Source organism: Ursus americanus, chromosome 36 (assembly GCF_024610735.1).
Source record: "Ursus americanus isolate L20-20 chromosome 36, mUrsAme1.1.p, whole genome shotgun sequence".
NCBI lineage: Eukaryota > Metazoa > Chordata > Mammalia > Carnivora > Ursidae > Ursus > Ursus americanus.
In genome coordinates, this window is record NC_142162.1 from 4,616,914 (window position 1) to 4,639,483 (window position 22,570).

At 43.1% G+C, this 22,570-nt stretch overlaps 1 protein-coding gene across 1 annotated transcript in view; it reads right to left on the bottom strand.

The window, feature by feature from the left end:
- FBN1 (fibrillin 1) overlaps window positions 1-14,264 on the bottom strand; it is a 225,167-nt gene extending 210,903 nt beyond the window's left edge. The window contains exons 1-2 of the mRNA XM_045812176.2: window positions 14,107-14,264; window positions 13,132-13,476 (exon numbers count right to left, since the gene is read on the bottom strand). Of these exons, the coding sequence (XP_045668132.1) occupies window positions 13,132-13,295 (164 nt within the window). The 5' untranslated portion in view covers window positions 13,296-13,476; window positions 14,107-14,264. The remainder of the gene's footprint in view (window positions 1-13,131; window positions 13,477-14,106) is intronic.
- Window positions 14,265-22,570: the final 8,306 nt, after the last annotated feature.

The window sequence follows — 22,570 nt, forward strand, 5'->3', positions numbered from 1 at the left end:
CTCTTATTTTTATAGCCTGTGAATGAACTTGAAGCAACCACAACTTCCTAGGGTTTATTGCCAATCCGTTAATGAGAGGTTAGTATGTAAGGGTGCAGTGTATAGGAACTCTACCAAAGCACTGCCTAAACTAAGATGATGTATGTTTTTGTTCCATTTTCCCAGATGTTCAATAGTTTAATATCTCTTAAAAGTCAACTCTCACTAGAATTGAAATGGGAATCATTAAAAGAAAATGAAAAAATAAGAAGATTTTCAATTTCTCAAGAGAAATTGGGCACAGAAGAGAAACAACAACAAATAAGAATCCTTTGTACTGAATGAGCATTACGTTGCGGCAGGGCATGAAGCCAAAGGAAGGGAACGCTCAGCTGGAGAGCAAAGGCCGTGGCTCTTCGCAGAGGTGGCCAATGTGAGTCAGCCCAGCCCCAAATCACGTAAGATGGCCTGCCCACAAAGCGCCCAGAGGGAACAGTAATGAGAGAGCGAGTTGAAGGAGTTCTGTGTGGATGGAAAGGGAGCTTTCTCAGTTTGGGTGCAGATGCTGTGTTCAACCATCTAGCACCCCTCTACTTCTTTAAACCCATTCCACATACTCAGGCCTGGCCATCCAAGTGCCCCATTTCTTTGGCCACAGTGATAATAGGCACAGTGACAGGAGCAGCGCCAAAAGACGGGACGAGCAGGAAGAAGACAAGGCCTGTTTGCCAAAGCTACCAGTAAAAAAGTACAAACTTCTCTGGAGGAGTTGAGGGGGCGGTTGGTGGGGGGAGGGGGTGTATAAGTAAGGAATCGCATTCGGTAACTTTATTTCCCAATAAAGGTAACACAATTTGAGGGAAGGGGAAATTAAAAATTAAAATCTTATCAGCACACTATCTTTAGATATAACCAGATCTCCACAGACAAAGTCAGTTTCCATTAAAATTAAATTTTTTAAATGTTTGCAGTTCAAGTTTACTGCCTCTGTTTCTGAAAATAATCAGTTCCAAAATGAGAAAATTGAGACCACGATCTCCCGATACTAACGGTTATCTAACTTTTTGCTTTGGCCATAAAAATCCAGCCTCTTTGTATGGCTCTACCCCCTCTTCATCCTTATCCCTAACAGAATTCTAATCATCCTCATCACCGTAGCTAAACACATCAGGTGCTATACTAGGAACTTGAAATGTATTATCTCCTTGAATCTTAGAACAACCCAGAAAGGCGAGTATTATAATCTCATTTTACAAGTGGAGAAACTGACAGTCAAACAGGTCAAACCACTTGTCTGAGGTTCCTTCCTAACAGGTGGTGAAGCCAGGATTTGCCTCCAGGCATGTCTACGTCCCAGCTTCCAAGCCTCCCTAAAAACATGGCCAATGGTTATTAGTGTTCATTGAAAATGACTCTTCAGTCCTTTAAAATAGAGTCTCACAAGCAATACCACTGTACCCAGCTACCCACAACCAGGCTCAAATAGGAAACAGTGTGAGGTAATTATAACGTATACCCCAGCCACTCGCTCCGGGTTTTTATGACTGCACTGCCAAATCACTCCTAGCCAACTCTTCAGGAAATGTTCAGACACTTTCTCAGATTCCAGCTGAAACATCAACTATGTGGCCCTGGGGAGTACAGAGCGCACAGGGTGGTAATGGGATATAAAATTTGCAAACTTGAGGTCAGTGGCCTAAACTCTGGGGTGTGAAGCAGCAGCAGCCCGTGAAAGATTAAAAACTATGTGTCGACTTGAACGCTGCATATCAAGTCCTTCCTTCCAGAGCACTTGTCCGCATCACCTTGGACATTAACCCCATCCGTAAAAGGAGAGAAACATACTCCAAATGTAGTTCTGCCTCAAACCACTGGAAAGAATATAATCATATCAAGTTCGTTCTGAGAGTTAGACATTAGGTCCAACTCAAACACAGTTAATGCTCAATAAATAGCTGTCATTTGGATAAGGCAGATGTTCCACAAAATTATTGGGATAGATGCTATGGAAGAAAAGACAAGAATTTAAGATTTTTTTCTTCATTGGCATGCTTCTTACATGGAATCTAAATGTATAAATTAGTGGTGTGGATAACTGAGTCAGGCAATTATAAGAGTCTGAGCTTCCACGCCTAGAATTGCCATGGCCTATTCCAGGACATTTGACGCTCTAATTGCCAATTACAAGTATGAGTGTGGTGGTGGTGATGGTGATCGTGGGAGGGGATGTTACCCTTCAGACACTCAGAGAAGATTCCCCCTTCTCATTTTACCACCCATTCCCCGCTACTCTCACTGGCAACTACGTCCCTTGGAAAGCTCCATCGTACTCAATGGCACCTAATATGGAGGCTTCCGCGGACACCAAGGTGGCACTGAAGAGCTAAAACTCTAATGCCCAGCTTCCCACCAGGGTTGACCGCTGAGAGGCCGGTAGCACTGCCTGAGACCAAATAAACAAGAACAAGACAAATGTCCGTGCCCACGTGGTACAGGGGGTTTGCTTATTTGAAGCACAAGTGAGGACTTGGAAATACTAGTCACCCTTTCTAAGAAATGAAGACAAAGTGGAGGTATAATCTTATGCCCAACGACACACTTCTACTTAAATTGTCTTTTGTCACTGTGTGTGGCTCAGCTTCCACACAGTGGAAGAAAATAAGTACCCTGAACACTTCTGAAAGAACTTTTTCTGGGCCTTGGTTTCAGCATCTGTAAGTTTCTGAAGTCTGTCCCACTATAATGCTAATGCATAATATTTTTGTAAAGATAGATGGTCTGACTATAAAGGAAGATCTGAGTCATGATTACATATGCAAAAAAAAAAAAAAAAAACCTCAAATAAGGAGAGTCTCTAAAAGTAATTCATCAAAGGCACCAACCTATTAGGGTCTGATTACACAATCTTATAAATTAGTACCAGTGGGTAGGAGAAATGGTGGACAACAAACCATTACCCATGAGAAGAGGGGGACTCACTAAACTTCACGTGGCACCATATGCACAGGTTCATCACACACTATGGATTCACCTGCTTTTCCAGTGCATTCCTCTAAATGTTGTTGTAGGAATCTTTTCTGACATCCAAGTGTCTTTCTTTTGTGCCCTGACTCCTCCAAAAGCCCTCAGTTCCCTGAAGAGGTTAGTTAAGGCTACAGGTCCCCTGGACTGAGGGGGTAGTCATTTGTATCTGTCAGAACCCATCACCTGCTCTGTCCATCCTAGATCCCTGGCTGATAAGACTCTCCACCCTAGAACTTTCTCCCAATTCTCTCCTCCCACCTCCTTGAATCTTTCTCCTTCCCTCTCCTAATAAAATCCTTACTTTCACTCTCCTTTTCCAACATCCTGAGACTGCCAAGTAAGAATTTAACATTTTACTTAGAATTTATTTTTCTTAATGTTTTAACTCTTATTTGGTATTCCTATTATCCCTATTTTATTTATAGCTCAGCTTCTGAAGTTACTTGCAAAACGAAGAAAAGGAAGATGAGATGATGATGATGAAGAAGAAAAAGGAGAAAATGGTGATGAGAGAGAAGAAAAAGTGGAAGAGGAAGGAGGAAAAGGAGAGGAAACAGAAAAATAAAACAAAAGAAAACAAAGCCCCGTCCCTGGAATACATTCCCTTGATTAATAGAGATATTCCTATTCTTCAGTTCAAAACCATGAACTTAACAGTAGACATAATGTGTCCATAGGGCCCCCATAAATCCTGCCTCCCAACACCAACATCATAAAATGGTTGTACTATATTTGGACTTAGATGTGTTTGGATACTTATATATGAATGTAAGTATGACTGATGGTCTAGGAATTCACAACCCTTCAAAACACTGAACCAAATCACTTGTCTAATGGAGCAGCTCTCCTAACTCGGAGCCTGCTTGCCGTCTGGAATACATCTCCGGCTGGGAATGGTGGACATAGGGAATTTTCCTCTCTCCCTTCCACTCTGAAGGGCTGAATAAATAGACTCAGTGATAATTTCAACAACAACAACCAAAAAAAAAAAAAAGCCACTTGAGGAAGTGGTAAAGTCACAAGAACTTAAAACTAGGATTCGTTACAGTAGAGCATTGGCTCCACAGTCCACTTTGACTGTATTCCTAATCCAGTTTTATCCTATTAACAATGTGGCTACTCCATTTACGGCAGAAATAAAAGAGTTCAGTTCACTACAATACTGACTATTGGCAATTGCATATCTATTTTTATTGATCAATTATAAGCCCTGACTGCCCCAAAATATTTTTGAGGCAAATTACACCAACAAATATATGAGGCTATTAATAGAAGTTGAAAGCAAAATCCCATACAGAAGGAAGGCAAAACACACCAAATATTTAAGTTAATAAATTAAAGTGACTGTGCATTAAACTAGTCTCTGTCTTAGAAGCTAAAGGAAAAAGGGGAGGGGGGGTAAATGTTAGGAGTTTTCTAATTCTTATATTTGAAAAAACAAAATTTGCTAGTTTTTAGGGACTATAATCTTATTCATGGGGTTTGTGAGTCCTTTAAATGTAGGACTGTGGACAAGAACCATGTCCTTAACATTAACCTAACAGATCGTGAAGACACATTGTTCATGTGGCATTTTTCATTCTGAAGTTACAGTAGCAAAATACAATGCAGCATCTTCAATGCAGAAATCGATCTGACTGGATCAAGGTAGAACTGAAACATCTGATTATCCTCAAAAAACTATCCCCTTACTGTAGTAGCTAGTCTCCAAAGGTGTCCCCCTCAAAATGCCTCCCCTCCCTGCAGACACACGCTGCTCCACACAGCAAGAGGTAGGGTTTATTAGTCCATGCCCTTGAATCTGGACAGCCTGTGACTTGCATGGGATTTCAGGTCGTGCCACTCCAGGCTATGTTGGAAGAAAGTCTGGTAGCTTCCACTTTTGCACTCTTGGGATCCTAATGTACATGTACAAAGTGTGGCTATACTGCTGGAGAGTCCATGTGGGGAGGCCGTACGCGGAGAGAGAGACAATCTGAGACATATGGAGGAGACATATGGAGGAGAACCGAGGAACCCAGCCAACACTGATAACACAGGAGCCCATTTGAGCCCTTCCAGCTAGCCGTCAGCCATTTGAGTCAGTCCTGTAGTCAACATATGGGGTTAAAGCATGTGCCCAGGGGTTAAGAGGCTATTGTTCAAAATCCTGCTCCAATAGACACTTAACCTGAGCAAGGCCTGGTAGCTGTACCCAGGGCTCAGTTTCTCCATTTGAAAAAACACTCACTGGCTCCACCCCCAGGGACAGGCCCAGGCAAGAGATTGCATAGGAGAGCTTTAAAACCTGGAAAGTGCCCAGCAGAGCCTGACAAGTGGCTCTTTGCTTCCTTTATTCCCCTCCTCTGTCCATCCATTAAGAATAACCACACCAAAGTAAACAGGGCTGCAGGCGCCAGTCCATGGAACCAGAAATACACGTGAAGAAGTCATCTTGCTCACTCCAGCCCCATCATACATTGTGGGAAGCAGAGACAAGATTCCCCACTGTTCCCTGTCCAAATTCCTGGCCTGCAGAATCGTAAGAAATAATAAAATTGTTGTTGTTTTAAGCCACTAAGTTTGGGGTAATTCGTTACGTAGCAATAAGAAAATCAAAACACTCACAAATGAAAATAGCTTGTTTCCTTGTAGTAGAGGGACTAGGAATGGTTTGTTTCTCTATAGTTTCTCATTCACGGTGTTGTAATGTTTTTAGGTATAATAAGATTTAAGGTACATGGGGGTGGGGGCATCCTAGGTGAACCCTCTGCTTTGTCTCTCCTCTTGACCAACCAAGTGGTCAAGTACTGCTTATGTTACCTCTGGAACACTACTTGAACCTCCTTTTCACCCCCTCCACCGCTCAGGTCACATCCACTCTCACCCTGACTCCTCTATTAGCCTCCCAATCTCCCTGCCTCTGGCCTCCCTACCCTCTAAAACCACACACCTTTCGCCAGAGCTGCAAAGGTCTAATATGTTCCCACCTTAGAATTCTTTTCAAGATCATCATCCTCACCTTTCACAACAATCAGATAGTAATGTTCTGTGTCCTTCAGTCCCTCTCCCACCCCTGAGAGTGTCACGATCTATAGACAGGCACACACAGTTGCATATTGCACAACCTCAGGGGGCACTACATTCCTAGGCTACATTATGAACTGTTCCACTTGGAGCTGTGCAGTGCAAACCCTGCCCAACTGTACTCAGTGGCCCTCAATGCCTTCATACATTTTGCCTCATGCTTTTTCCACTCAAATTTTTCCTTATTTCTCTCCTCTATTTCCTCCAAACTCTAATTTATATCGTTTACCTTACCCAACCAAAATTGGTCAACCAAAAATTGTCTATTGAACAATTACTATGTGCCCAGTTCCTCAGTATCCCTAGTGATAAATAAAACATGAGCTGTGTCTTCAAGTTCTCAGTCCTAGTAGATGGTCACTTATTTATTACATAAACCAGAGATCGGCAAACATTTTTTGTAGTGGCCAAGTAGCAAATAGTTTAGTTTCTCCAACCATACTTTGTCTCAACTACTCCACGCTGCCGCTGCAGTATGAAAACAGAAACAGATAATATATAAACCAATGGGCATGGCTTTGTTTCAGTAAAACCTCATTTACAAGAACAGGCAGCTTGGTCCAGTTTGCCAACCCTAATAGACTTTCACTATGAAGTCTTTTCTGAAGAATCCTATCCCCACAGTGCGGCTTCCCTTGTCATGTGACTGCATTTGCCTTCAAAAGATGTTGAGTTTTTCCCACAGCAGCTATGGGAGAGGATTCTGGGGAAATGAAGATACCAAGAGTATGGGAGAAAGAAATAAACTTACCAGGTGTAAGATTTACTATAATTGGGAAGCAGTAAGATATATTGTTTAAGAGCACAGATTATGAGACCAGATTTCCCAATGCTTACTAGTGTATGTCCCCACAGGAATTACTGAAACTCTGCATCCCTCACTCTCCTCACATATTAAACGGGCAAGCAGGTATAATCTTCCTCATAAAGAAGTAATACATTAAATGAATTAATGTATGTAAAGTATACTACTGAGTGATATATCAGAGCTTGCTAATCTTTACCATCATTATTGCAATTATGTAAAAATTACATTATATTAATGGCTCTGAGGTAAAAAAAAAAATGAAACAGGAAGAATTAAATAACGTGACATGTTGGTAAAAACTTAACACACAGACTGGTTTCCCCTGAAAAGAGAAACATCTCTTGCAACTCTAGTCTGAGAGTAAGTTTTCACACGGGACATGACAACAAGAGATTCTGAATGACATCACGAGGAATGACACGTCCCACTCAGAGACATGGGCAATGCAGAAGGAGGGTACCTGTGATGGTTACCTGCCACTCTCAGTGAAAGTTCAAGGTATAATGCTAAAATATAACATACGTGCCATCCAAAGACCCCACCAACACTGACATTCTATAATTCCTTCTGTGTTTTATTAGTGTCTTTGTAGAAATGTTAGAGAAATTTTCTTGTTTGACTAATATTAGTATATTATTAACCATACTTGGGATGTGTGAACTAGCATGAAGGAAAATTAGGACTTTTAAGCGGAGTTTACCAAAGTCTTAGTCCTGCATTCTTGACCAGTGGAATGAAAAACCAAAGCCATAACTAAAATTACTAGAGAAAGAAAATTTAATATGAGGAATTTGTCTTTAAAACTCAACCTCTGTGCGCCTCAGCTCTTAGCTGTAAAAGCTAATAAAAGACCCATCCCATAGAGATGTTGTGAGCCTCAAATGAGTTATCATATATAAAACGCCTAGAGTAGCACCTGGCACATAAACGTCATCTAAAAGTACCTAACGCTGCTACAATTATTGCTGTTATTTGTTCTTACTTAATCCTACACCCCATGCCATCTGCTACCTTTCCACTGACTCCTGGTTCCCATGATGCATCTGATTCTCCCACCAAATATGAAGCTCCCACAGGCTACAGGCTGGATGTCCCTGGCATTCCACAGAGCTGAATTCGGGCTGGCATTCAATCAAGGCTTCCTGAATTAATGAACTCTTTGAAATCCCATCTAATGATCAGTTAATGTGAAAATGCTTTTGATAGGATTCTTGCCTTTGATGATTTTGTAATCTAATGGGAATATCAAACTTAACAAGGCCTGCCATATAATCCAGGCCTGTTATATTAATTGATTGCAGCTTTCTCAAAAAAAATTTCATGGAAAAAAATTCTAAGTTGCTTGAATAGGCCCATTTGTTGGGTTAGTTTCTAGAAGCTAAGAAATTAGTAGAGTTTATTTCTATCTCAAGAAAACATTTAAAATCTTATTTTCACATTATAAACAAAGGCTAAACTTCAGAAATTGGTTGTTTGGTTTATTGTAAGAAAAAGCAAACGAACTCTCTGTAAATGCTTCTTCAGTATTTTGCTTGATAAGCGTCATTGGCATAATACTCTAATCTTTTTAAGCATCAGCTACACAAGACAACAAAGAATGTTTCAATGTTCTTTAAAATGTCTAATAAGCTTGGAAGGATGTCTGTACATCCATTTCCATCAGCTTCAACCTCATCTCACCGTAGGCTGATGTATGTTTTAATTAATTTGTGATACCAACAACTTAGGCATTTTTGTAAACAACCTCTCTCTTAAATGCTACAAAATGAGTCATATAAATATATACTTTGTCTCCATCTTCTCATTTAAAACGTGCAATTGCTAAAAACTTCCATTTAAGAATATCTTTTGAGGGGGGCACCTGGATGGCTCAGTCAGTTAAGTATCTGCCTTCAGCTCAGGTCATGATCTTGAGGTCCTGAGGACCAGCCCTGCCTCAGGCTCCCTGCTCCACAGGGAGTCTGCTGCTCCCTCTCCCTCTGCCCCTTTTCCCACTCACTCACACATGCTCGCACTCTCTCTCACTCTCTAATAAATAAATAAAATCTTTTTAAAAAAGAGTACCTTTTTTAAAATGATTTTGCAATATTTTAGCCTAATCTTTTCACTAAATACAAGGACAAACCATACCACTGCAGGAGTCTTTTCCCCGTATTTAATTATTAACCTACCTGACTTCAGATGAAGTCTTAAAGTCCTCTTTGTAAAATAAATGGACTTCATAAACTCTACAGAACTTTTTCTGTGTTCCCTGTTAAAGCTCTTTATTTTAATAACAGACTTCTGTGTAATTAATCCCTTGGAGTTTGCCGTCATATAATCTACCCTGTGTACGAACGGTTCCACGTGTATTTTTCTGGTAACAAGACCTCTGGGAAAAATAAACAAATAAACAAAGACCAAAAAGAAAATCACACACAAGGACACAAATTGTGTGAAATATACCCCATCTCATACACTTATAAACCAGGCAACAAGGACAGAAATTCTCACTCCATCTTATCAGAGATTTTGGGAAAAGGGGTTTCACTCCAAAGAATTTTTTCTCTTTGACAGAAAACTGTAATATTTCCTTATTTGGGAGGTAAAGCATTAAGGCTATCTTAAATAAATGATTCCTAACTACTGCTATTCAAGTAGAGCCGTTTGTTTGTTTATTTGTTTGTTTTTCAATTGAATTATATCCCACAGTTTTTGCCTAATCACAGAAGTTAAGAATTCAGCTGAGAAAAATTCCTGTGAACTGAAATTTGAACAGTAGAGCTAAGATTTTATTATTTCTCATAAAGTCATTTCACACATGTTAAGCAGTGCCCAGTCAAAGGAAAACTACTATACATTTATTATTTGAAAACATTTTTGAAACTTGCAAAATTTTCATTTCAAAATACAGAAAAATGCAATTTTTGCAGAGTGAATGGGGACCACACTCATTCCATAAAAAAAGGATTTCCTGTAAAAACAGAAATTGGCAATTTAGTCTAAGAAAACACAGCGAAAGCTGGGAAGAAACTTGAGGATGCTTAAATTTCCACTGTGGAACAACTTCTGCTGCCCAGTGGGAAGGGAAAAAAAAAAAACACCTGCAACAGGATGGGAGGAGAAGACAAGCTAGGACTACACTCCCAGAGAGGGAAAAATGAGGCAGGTCCCTACTTTGTGAAGCAAGGGTGCTGACGGGAAAGGAATATATATCCCAAGAAGGATAATATCAAGGCAAACTCTGCAGTTACCTGTCACATCAGAGAAAGACAAGAAGGCAGTATTTGTGGAAGAGATGAGACCAGTGCACGGCGGACACTGGTGAGTTTAGAGTACCTTTTAACTAGAGGGAATATTAGTGAGGCGCTGAAAGTTGCTGCCACCAACTGGGCATCAGGCAGACTTGGGGTTACAAATCACTTTCACTTCATAAACTGTGCATTTCCATCAAAATGGTAAACAGGTTTTACTATAGTCAGAGAGGTTAGTTTTGAAGCTGGTAATATTTTAACTAGCAAAAAAATAGAAATTTTAAGCAATAACTGGAAAAACGTTACACACAACTGCTTTTCCTGATGATTTATACAGCAGGGCATGGCTAAAAGACTTATTCATGTGAGACTGTAATAGCAATAAGCAGAGAGAATACCTTTTAAATGCTATTCAAATTCAAAATCAGAATTGGTACTTGTTTAAAATCTATGGAAAACCTTTCATTCAGAGAGTCCACATTTATTAATTTGTGCCACATATAAATCTGCACATGTACACACACAGGCATGTAGAATTTGGGAATAGCAAAAAAAAATTAATATAATCAAGAGAGCCATCATTAGGGAACTATTCTAGCCACATTGTGGGATTCTATACACCAAGAAAATGTACACGTTACATCCATAAGAATTAAAAGTTGGATGCATGAAAGATACATAGAAGTGAGCAAAGTTCAGAACAGTATGTACAGTATATTGCATGTATTAAATAGGACACATGCTATACGTACACATACACATGTATATGTATATATTATATGTATTCGCATATACATATAGATGCCTATAATATGTCTACAAAAATATATATGAAAATGGTGTCTGAGAGGTAAGAGGGAAATTTGTTAATTGCATATCCTTTTAAATTATTATATTTTTATCTCCCCATATATATATGTATATATGACCTTATAGATAACATGAGAATTCTAAAAATAAAAACTTTTATATTGTAAAAATTCATTACTATATTAGTATATGATATATTACACTGTAAATGTTTATAATTATTTTTAAAATCTTTATATATATGTAAAATCTTACAGATAATGTGAGTGAGGCACACTCATAATTACTGTTCTACTAATAACACCTTTTTAGGAATAGTTTGCAATAGCGTAACATATGTGTTCGTGACCAAAAACTATGAAGAACACAGAGGTGTTTCCCTATAATCATAAGAAAAGTAAAACCCAAGAGAAATGAATGCTGGTGTAAGTAAAATTAGGGACATTCTGTAAGCAACAAAGTAAAGCTTAGTTTCTGTTTTCACATTGAGTTGGTGCCTCCCGAGGAAACAACACTGGTTGGTGATAGCACACAGAGATGAGACAAATGTCTGGCGGGGCCTAACGTCTCCCTGCAGACTTTCATCCACAAAATTAAATCCCACTTCCACTCTTTCTATAGGGGCAATGCCATCAAGCTTAGCTATTAAGATAATATACATAGCAGAAATATATATTTTTTAAGGAAAAATGCTAGACCAACTCAGGTCCTTTGAAGAACATATGAAAATCAGGGTCTCCGTTCATCTGTTGAACTTGCTTGCATGGGCCTTGCACACAATGAATGTCTGCTGCCTGATCAGAATCAGACTTAACATGATAAGCAAATTTCCTTTCCAACACTGTTGGAGTACTGGATTTATTTTCCACAAAGGCCAAGATGGAACTAAATTAATCATAACTATTTCCTGGGGCCAGAAAATCATGCATATTTAACCACAGCCCAAGCACTTGGCCCTGACCATCACCTTGTCCCTCCCTGGTCTAGACCAAGACTCAAAAACTGGTCCATTCAGTTTACTGCACTTTTTCTTCCTGTACCTGGGCCATACACACACAAATTCTACTCCATATATATGGTTAAAACAGCCTATAACAAAAAGGAATAAAGGAAATGTTCAGCCACAAAATCAGATTGGACACCAACCCCTGGTGACTCAGGATCATATAATCAAGCTACAGAACTACTCAAAAAGGAGCAACAATGAGAATGAAAAGAACTTAATAGAAAACCTCTGTGAATGCATACTGTCTGGGTCCATTTAACAGACTCCTCCAAGGAGATAAAACGGATCATTTACAGTTTATCCTGCTGCCTCTACAGAGGCTTGAATTTAAACAATCTCACAAAGACAGATTTTTCTTTCAATCTGAACAATTTTAAGGAAAATGCATTCTCATCCTTCTTCAATTCAGGGAACTGACAGTCCTTATACAGTCAACCTGCCTAATTTAAATATATCCTGCTGAAACATTTCCTGTAATAGGGACTTGGGAAGCCAGTGAAATGCTCAATTGCATGTACGTAACACATACACCACTGGTTAAAAACACCCCTTTTAGGGCCGGCCACAGAAGCATTACTGCCGCAATGAAATGAAGAGCCCCTTACAACCCGAAAGAACCCAAGTTCTCAAAAAATTTGCCCTGCTTTGCCTCCAGGGTAGACATCAGAAAGGCAGTATCAACCGAAAACTCAGTCCCCAATTTTAATAAGCATAACGCAGAGGAGAGCCAACCCTTGACTCTGTATTCCCTGACTCTGTCATTAGAATTCCTTTCTTTCCTTGCTGCCTTACCAATAGAGCATCTGCAAAGGTGCCCACAAGGCAAGCACTTTCCCCTGAACACAACCGGAATTGGTATGAAAGGAAAGGAAAGGGCTTCTCTCCGTCTCTCAGTCGCAGCTCCTCCCCTTCTTCCTCAAAGAACCCTTCTCGCCTCCAAAATTCGGCCTCGACAATGGCCCAAGATTCCTTTTAACCATGACATAGCCTCTAAAGCAGAAATCTTTAAAGAGCAGAAGCAAAGTGGTGTAGCCTCAAACGGGGCGAGGGCTGGACACCCCTCGCACTTCTAAAGTGCCCCCAGGAGATCTTGTCAAGGATTCTTCCGGTGTGGAGAATAGACCCTGTCAGTTCCCTCTGGATCTTGATACTCGAGAGAATAGGGAAGGTAGACCCACACCAAAGGAGCTGGCCCGTTCCATTACCCTTTAAGCGCGTCGTGTCCTCCGCCACCTCTTCTCTTGGCCCGGCTGGCTCTGGTTTCCTTCACGTTCCCAGCCTCCAAATTGGCGTCCGCCCCATGGCTCGTGTAGGACGCTAAGAGCACGGTAAATCCCAGGACGACCTCCAGCAGCCCTCCTCGCCGCATGATGCCGAGCGGCCGCCGGCTCCCGCCGCCTCTTGCTGCGCCCCGGGCTCAATCCGCGGTCGCCGCTGCACCCTGAAGCGCGCCGCGCCGCCGGGGTCCCGCTCTCCCGCCGCCCGTCCCCCGGGCCGGGCTCCTCCCGCCTTCTCCAGGCGCTGCTCCCACTTCAGGCGGCCCCTGCCAGCTGCAACAGACAAATCGCCGAGGCGGGGGAGACATTCAGGGCATCGGGATGCTGAAGCCTTGGGGTCCCCATTCCCGAGCCCAGCCCGAGCGCCGCCTGAGCGTGGCGCAGTTACTTTGGGTAAGTGAAGACCGTTTGGTCCACAGCTGGCGGAAAAGCCCAGGCCCCCACCGGCCGCGGCTCCAGCCAACCTCTCGGCCTCCCGGACGCCGCCTGAAAAGCGCGCCGCAGAGTACCCATGTCCCGAGAGGTTCTAAACCCCGGGGCCAGTTCGCTAGGTTTATTTTTTTTAATGGCACGAAATGCGCGCAGTGCGCGCTTGAACGCCCCAGCTTCCCTGACTGTCCTCTCCGCCAAGCCGCGGGGCTGGAAGCCCGCCGCGCCGTCCCCGGCCGGCTCCGGGCGCTGCCACCGCCCCCCGAGCATCTGACGCGGAGCCCGGCACCGGGAGTCCCGGGCCAGGAAGCTGTCAGGCAGGGGAGGGCCAGCGCCAGCTGTGGACGTTCCGGGACAGCCCCTCACCCAGTCCCTGTCCCTGCCCTCAGCGCGGCGCAAACGCAAAAGCCTCCGTGGCTGCAGCTCCAGCCCCGGTGGCCGCCCGACCCCTGTCGGGACCCTGGCTGCACCCACTGGAGAAGTAGCGGCTCCGGCTCCCGAGGCGGCGGCGGCTGTTCCTCGGTCTTGGCCGCGGCAGCCGCTGCCCCGCTCCGCCCGCAACTGTCCCAGCTGTGGCCGCCTGTCCGCCTGTGGCACCCACAGTCTCTGCCGCGGCTCCCGCGGCCCCCTCCTTTCCCCACCTCTTCAAGTATCGTCTGCGCAGCGGTTTCTCGCGAGAGAAATACTTTTTTAAAAAAAAGAAAGAAAAAGAAAATGACACCCCCTCCTACATCCCCCTCATCGCCACCCCACCCCTCGGCCCCATCCATCCTCCCTTTCCACTCCCCTTTGCCAGCCGCCGCCTCGGAGCGGGGGCCTCCCTCGCTCGCAGGATTAGCGCAGTTGGGAGGAGGCAGAGGTGATCAGGTTCTGCCCGGCCTGGGATTTTTCGTTTTGGGGTGAGGAGCTGGGGGAATGGGAAGAGGTGGAGTAGCGGTTTAGCTCTCTCTGCCGCTGGGAGGTCTAGACCCGAGATTAGCCTCTCCCGTGATCTGGGAAGCCCGGCGGACGCGGAAAGCTGTGCCACCTGCACCAAGAATGCGCGTTGGAGACGGTGGCCCCAGAGGCCCCGGCGACCCCAGCGCAAGGGGAGAGGCGTCCTCGCTCCCCGCGCCTCCCCGGCGCCGCCTCACTGCGCCTCTCCGGCCAGGCACGCAGCGGAGACCGGAGCCCCGGAGGCTGGGGCAGGGCGCGTCGCGGGCCGCGGCACGGGTAGCTGCAGGGGCTGGTGTGAGGGTGTGGAAGAGGTCTCCACCACTGCCACTTGCCCCTTGGGCGTCGAGTGCCCACTCGAGGCACTGCTCTTCTGAGGCTCAGAGGTCAAGCCACCCGGCTGATCCAAGATGCTGCAAGTGCCTGAGTGGGATCCATCTGACTCAGAGGCCTGTGAATGTTGGAAGCTGAGATTTGGGATGGGGGTGGTGAAGGCATGGTCCTCCTGCCCAGCCTACAGCTAACTAAGATTGGGCTTCTCCTAGACAATTCTAGTTCACTTCCCCAAACACACACACACACACACACACACACACACACGCACGCACACACACACATGCACACACCCCACAGACTGCCTCTCCAGGACAACCAAGGCACAGTAACTTTGGAGAATACAGCATTTATGGCATCCCTATGTGGATAAGGCCCAGTGCTGCTTATACTCTATAAAGGCTTAGGAGGGCAGGAAATCACACCCTGGCCCCAGCTACTGGAACTGGAGACCCCAGAAAATCCCCGTTTAGCAGCCACAGCTGTCAAGCCAGAAGTAAGAGCTCAGCACAAACAGGAATCCTGTTGAAGGGGGCTTTCCTTATTTGCAATTGTTTGTGCCTAGATAATAGGGTATAGGGACCTGGGCAAGTTATTTAACCTCTTTCCAATTGCCAGATGGAAATAATAATGTTGACCACACAGAGTTATCATGGCAATGATGAGTCTGATGAACAATGACAAGTGAAAGATGAAAACAGTGAAAGTGTCAAAAATATGAGCCCATTTAAAGTCATAGTTCTTAGAAGTATGCGGTAGCTTAAGGTCTCACCTGTAAAACTTCTCTTAGCAGATTTATGAATTGGAGGCTTGGTCACACACTCTTGGTTGACATTCATCCAAGATGTAATTTACTTGTGTACCAATTGGTACATGATTGAACCTGGCTCCTTGGTGAGCAAGACAGAAGTGTGTTTTCCCTAACACAACAGATAGTCTATAGGGAAACTTGACTTGAAAAAATAATGACCCAATTGTTAAATGCCAAGAGGAAGGAATATTGGATGCTTGCTTAGAGGATATATAACAGGCATATTTGACTTAGGTTGGGACTGATCAGGAAAGGCTTTCCTTCCCTGGAAGGAAGTGATATTTAACTTACGTCCAAACACGTAACTAGACTTAACTTATGGTAGTGGCTCTCAACCCTGGCCATACAGAATGACCTGGAACCTTAAAAAAAAAAAAAAAAAATCTGACAGCATGAACCAGCCCCCGGAGTTCTGATTTAAATAGCCTTGGGTAGAACCTGGATGTGGGCATTTTTTTTAAAAAAAGCTCTCCATGTACGGAAAGGTAAGAGAGTTGTTCAGACCAGGAAAAGCATCTAAGCAGAGGAATCGTGGCTCAGGAGAAGCAGGGTAGTTGGAGATCCAGGAAGGTCCCACAGTATTCTGGACTGTTCTTCACCCTCTGAGGAATCTGGAAACTCTGCCCGCTTTCCCTACACTCCAGCAGCATGTGAGACACAGTAATCTCTCTTAGACTCTTCCACTCGGAGACATGTTGCACAGCAGCAGCTAAACACAGGCTTTTCTAAGGCTTTTGCCCACAAAACAAAGAGCAAAACTTGGTGCCCCCCCTTCTAACATTTCTGAACATTTCTATTAGAACTCCAAACTGCCTTCCCGGGTTTTACCCCTAAGGGGGAGATTTAGATTAAAGCTCGCTTCTGACCTTTGCCCTTTTTTTCCTCCTCTTTTTCCCTTGGCCCCCTCCTTCAGTAGAGCAAAGACTTTCTATGACCTCTTCATATTGGTTGGGAGCTCTACACCCCACAAACTGCCCTTTTTGGGCAATAGTCTCATGGCTTAACCATAGGACATAAGAGGGGAAAAAAAACCTGATCACTGGAAGAGATATGCACTTTTAAATATGTAAGAAATATGTAAGAAATAGTCCCATTATCTGAAGCAGCATGTTAACAATCACAAAATTTGGTAACAAATACAGAAAATCATGTCTTTGCAATAAGATTTTCTTGATGCCAGCTAATCCAGGAGCCACCTCTCTTTAAACTTATCACAGTTTATAACACTGTTTGTAAAATAAGTCCACAGGCTAGATAGAATTCCCTTGTTCCTCCTCTTCAAAAGATTCTACCCATTGTATCAAATTCCTCCTTGTTCGTGAGGAATTTTTGCTCTCTCTTGTTTAAACTTCATTGCACCTAACTGAATCTTTCAATTAATAAGTATTAATTGTAATATATAATTATAGTATGCTTACTGTGTGTCAGCACTATGACAGGCACTGACAATTAGAATATTTACATATTGTTTGGGTGAGCTATAATTTTTTTTCTGTAATTATTGTACTTATTCTCCCTAGCTGGATTATGGATCCTTAAGGACAAGGCTGTATTCCTTATTCAAGGAAATTTGTACAGTGTCCTGAAAACTGTTACAAAAGATAACTACTTTGTTGGCTGCTGTTTGATCATTTAATCTTCTGGCATTTTTGCTTCCAGACCACTCTCATTAGTCTGTATCTACTGAATAAATATCTGTGTCAGCAGTCTCTGTCTATAAGAAAACTGACTCTGGATAATTTAAACAAACAAAAAATTGCTTAATGTATTATCAGGTTATGAGATGGCTCATTGAACCTGATTCTGGAATAAAATGGAACTAATACAGTTCTGGGTAGAGGCAGCAAAAACAAATGGAGAACCTCTTCCAGGTAATACAGTGTACGTGAATCAATTCCAACCATTTTAGTCCTTCTGCCACCTCTCTTAGGGTTTGAATTCAAAGGCTAGGGTCTAATTGCCTGGCTAGTTTAAGGAACTGGCCCACAATCCTACTCAGGGGATGATGGAGAATCCTGATGCTTGGTCCTAACAAGCATGCCATGGGAGACTGGTTACTCCATAAAGGATGACCACAACACTATTACCCAAAACTGGGGGCATTGATGCTTGTCTGTCTGTCTGTCTGTCTGTCTCTCTCTCTCTCTCTCTCTCTCACACACACACACACACAAAATGTCTGAATGTCCCCTGTACCACCACTTCAAGAGCTTTCAAGGATGTTTAGAGTTTACTGAGATAAAGCATTTCCAAGAGCCTAAGAAGAATACTTTAAAATTAGATTCTAGGTCTCTTATTGAAAACTAAAGCATTACTTTGTAAAATGAGTTAACTAGACTCTCATGAAGCCCCAATTCTCTCCATTGATGGTGGCAAATAGATCCTTCATAATGCAATCAGTCATAGTATCAAAAACTAGCCTTGGGGGCACCTGGGTGGCTCAGTCGTTAAGCGTCTGCCTTTGGCTCAGAGCGTGATCCCAGAGTCCTGGGATTGAGCCCCACATCGGGCTCCTCTGCTGGGAGCCTGCTTCTTCCTCTCCCACTCCCCCTGCCTGTGTTCCCTGTCTTGCTGGCTGTCTCTGTCTCCGTCAAATAAATAAATAAAATCTTTAAAAAAAACCCCAAAACTAGCTTTGGCCTCAGAGTGGAATACCGCTCACATTGTAGAATTTTGAAGTTACAAAAAGAAAATGCATATATGACAGCTACCAGAAACCATACCCACTTATATCAGAAAAACAATACCGAATCACATACATCATCTCATTTAATCGTCACCACAACTTTTATGGTAGATTGAAAAATATAAGCACAATAATTCTTATCATCTTCCATCAAGAAGTGGAGACTGTTGGGCACCTGGGTGACTCAGTCGGTTAAACGTCTGCCTTCAGCTCAGGTTGTGATCCTAGTGTCCTGGGATCAAGCCCCGCATAGGGCTCCCTGCTCGGCAGGGAGTCTGCTTCTCCTTCCCCCACTCTAGTGCTCTCACTCGCTCGTTTTCTCTCTCCCTCTCAAATAAATAAAATCTTTAAAAAAAAAAAAAAGAAGAGGAAGAGGAAGAGGAAAAGGAAGAAGAAGAAGAGGAGGAGGAAGTGGAGACCATTTCCCAACTGTTTCCCTTTGAATCTGAGTTGGTCTTGAGGCTTTCCTTAACCAAGAGATATATGTGGAAGTAACACTGTACGACTTCCAAGGCTAGGCCTTAAGAGGTGTCGAAGCTTCCCTTTCTTTTGCCTTGAGATGTGAGGGTAAACGTTGGCCTGAAGATGTTAGGCCCTAAGATGGCCATGCCTTGAAAAGGTCCAGGATGGGGTAACCTGGGTGGCTCAGTTGGTTAAGCAACTGCCTTCAGCTCAGGTCGTGATCCTGGGGTCCCAGGATTGAGTTCCACGTTGAGCTCCTTGCTCAGCAGGGAGTCTGCCCCTCCCTCTGCCTCTCTTCCCACTTACTCTCTCAATCTCTCTCTCTCTCTCTCTCTCACACACACACACACACATAAATAAATAAAACCTTAAAAAAAAAAAAGAAAGAAAAAGTCCAGGATGAGAAACTATGTCTCAGCTAAGCGGAGACCCTCACCAAGCTGCCAGTTAAACGCAGCTACGCGTGTGAGTCCAGTAGATCAGCAGAAGAATTGCCCAGTGAACGCACAGAATAAAAATATCATTGTAGGTTTAAGCCTCTTAATCATTAGGGTGGTATATTGTATAGGAATAGATAACTAATACAAACTTAGGAGGGAAAATGTTGTCTCGATTTTAATAGATAAATAAATTCACATTCAGGAAAGTCAAGAAACTCGCTTACATTCATAAAGCTAGTACTAGAGGCAGGGCTAGGTTCAGAACCATGCCTTTGACAACAAGTCAAGGGTACTTTCATTTCATCACCACTACCTTGCCCATCTGCCACAAAAATGCCAGTCAAGTTCTAGGGTTCGTGGAGATGGGAGCCACTCCCACTAACCCATAACACATGGTATTACTACAGATAATTCATTCCTTGCGCTTCACTGCAGTCTGAATGTACCCCGCTTCCTATGTGAGAGCTCCATTTGCTCCATGCTACAGTCACTAAGATCTCCCCAGGAAACGAAGGGATCATAACAGCCGCTCTAGTCAACTTCCCTGTGTCTCTGCTTCAGTTTCTAGTTCCTACTCACATCAGGTGAACACAGCAGGTGTTCAGTGAATAGTTGTTGAATGCACAGATGAATACGTTAACTTCCTTTGAAGATGGTGTTACGATGGCAACTTAAAACCTCACCCATTCTCCCTTAGCACTCTGTGTGTTGAGGAAAGCCTTAAGGCTCCCAGCTAGTGATGGAGCCCTGCCACGTCACATTGCCTGGCTGTGCTTTAGGCCTTCTGTCTTGGGAGGTAATAAAAATGAGAGGGTCTTGGCTTTGAAAAAGAACTAAGGTAGAGTTAAGTTGCCTGCTTGCTAGCAGAGTACTTCTATATATGTCCCATTTGTTATTATTATTGTTCTGTTGTTGTTGTTTAGTTCATGTATTCATTTAACCAAATTCAGTTGAAAGTCAGGCACAGTATGCCAGCCATGGCCAGAAGCTGAGGATTTGACTCTGAAGGAGCTGCCGTATCTGCCTGTGAGAATCACAAGGTCTAGAGCATTGGAAGAGACCCCTTTAGTGACAGCTACCCTTTCGTAAGCCTGGGTTATGAAGCACTGTGTTCAGTGGGAAGTTAGTAATGTTCTTCCCATTTTACAGTTTTAGAGAGTTTGAGTTTAGGGAAGGGCGGTTTAAGTTGACATAGATAACTCCTTTTAAGGAAAATTTGTACCTGTTTGTGTCTGTATTTACACTCGGGCTCCTAAAAATTCCTGCTTCGGTGTAAAATTCTGGCTTTGTGAGGGGGAAAAGTGAAAAAGAAAAAAAAAAAACTTTAAAATGTATGCATGCTAGAGAAGGAATGTGATTTTTTTTCATTTTAATTATTTTCAGAGGTTTTATTGTAGAAATATTTGAGCTATTTAAAGAAAAAGGCATTTTTTTGTAAGTATTTTCCCATAATCCCACCACACTCACACAATTGTTTTTATTTTTATTTTTTGCTTCCCTCTCTAGTCTGTGTCCATATGGTGTAATTTACACAGTCTAACCAAGGTGTGTGTGTGTGTGTGTGTGTGTGTGTGTGTGTGTAGTTTTGTGTTCTGCCGAGCAGGGAAGAGAATTTGTTCAGCAGTGCAGTGTTTAATCTTCACATTTTGCAGATGAGGTTCCTGGGTGAGGTTTGCCGAGCTGTACTTCAGGCAGAAAGCATGTACAACTGTTACATTATGTTATTGAAATAATTTTCATTACCTCAATCCCCCAAAGCAAACAGTTCCTCCCCACCCAAAACAAAAGCTCTGCTTCCCAGACTTCATTTCATCTGTGTTTGCCACGAGTTCTGTGACCCACCCTGGTATTCCCTGTCATTTTTTTCTTCCTACCAGACGTAACGGATACCAGCCCCAAAGCAGAGGGGAATAGAGAAAAGGCCGGGACAACAAGAAAGGACAGAACATTGTATCCATCACAAATTAAAAACACCTTCTCTCTCAGCTCCATTCAACAGCATTTGCCAAACACCAGCTCCGTGCTCCACACTACGGTAGACCCCGCAGGAGTCACCATAAAGTGTCAGCACTGGGTCCTCCCGGAAGGGTTACACCCTCTCTCAAGAGAGAGACATCAACTGTCTATAGCAAAGGCCTGCAAACTTTCCATAAAATTATAGTCACTAAATATTTTAGGCTTTGTGGGCAGAGCGCTGAAAGAAAGCAAATTTCCACAAAATTTACTGACAAAAATTAATATTTATGAACACTGAGTTTAAATATCACGTAATATTCACATGAAACAAAATACTAGTCCTCTCGTGAGTTTTTCAATAATTTAAAAGTTCAATAACCATTCTCAGCCTGCAGGCTGTATAAAAACAGGCAGTGGGATGAGATTAGGCCCATGGGCCGCCTTGGTTTGCCAACCCCTGATGAATAAGACAAAAGCATGCACAGAAAACGGCTGGGGATTAGCCTGCAAAATGGGCGGCACCAAGACAGAAGTCGGGGGAGGAGAGAGGTGGGGTGGGGTGCGGTGGGCTTGTCCAGTCAGGAAGACTTAATGGAAGAGATGGGATTTGAGCAGAGCCTTGAAGGGAGGGTAGGATTTGGCTGCCTGAGACAGTCTGGGAGAACATTCCAGCAGAACCGAAGAGCATGAGACAAAGGCACACAGGGAGGAAAGATCATGGGCCAAAGGAGACTATGAGGTGTTTCCCCATCCTTCACTGTGACATACCTCGAGCTCTCCAAGGCTTTGTGACACGCCCTGGTCCGGGTACTGATGGAGGGGAGGGGTCCTATGGGCTTGTGGGAAGAGGGCTTTAAATGACCCTGATTAATCATGTTGTATGAGTATTTACAATATTCATCACCCAAACTTTTTGGAAACACTGAGATCCATCGGATCGGTAGTTTAAAATTGATAGAGGACAAACTAGACTTTATTTTTCTTCATCAGGAGACGGTTCAGGTTTCAATTAGTCACCTATTTTAAGGAATTTCTGTGGACAACCAACTTTTCTCAGGACCTTAATAATATTCTAATCATACCAATAAATGCCACATGCCCTAACCCAAATTTTCATGGCCAATCTCAAGGTTTGAATTGAGTTAGGAATGACAAGTAGCTTTGCTTAGTGACATTTATTTTTTCCTACAGGTTTTTGTTTTTACTTTCAATCTGCATTTTCTCTAAGAAGTTAGTAAATAGTGGATACCTTATGAAAAAAATGTTCTTCCTGGCTGACTTTATCTATCCCAATGATTTCACCTCCTGCTCATAAAA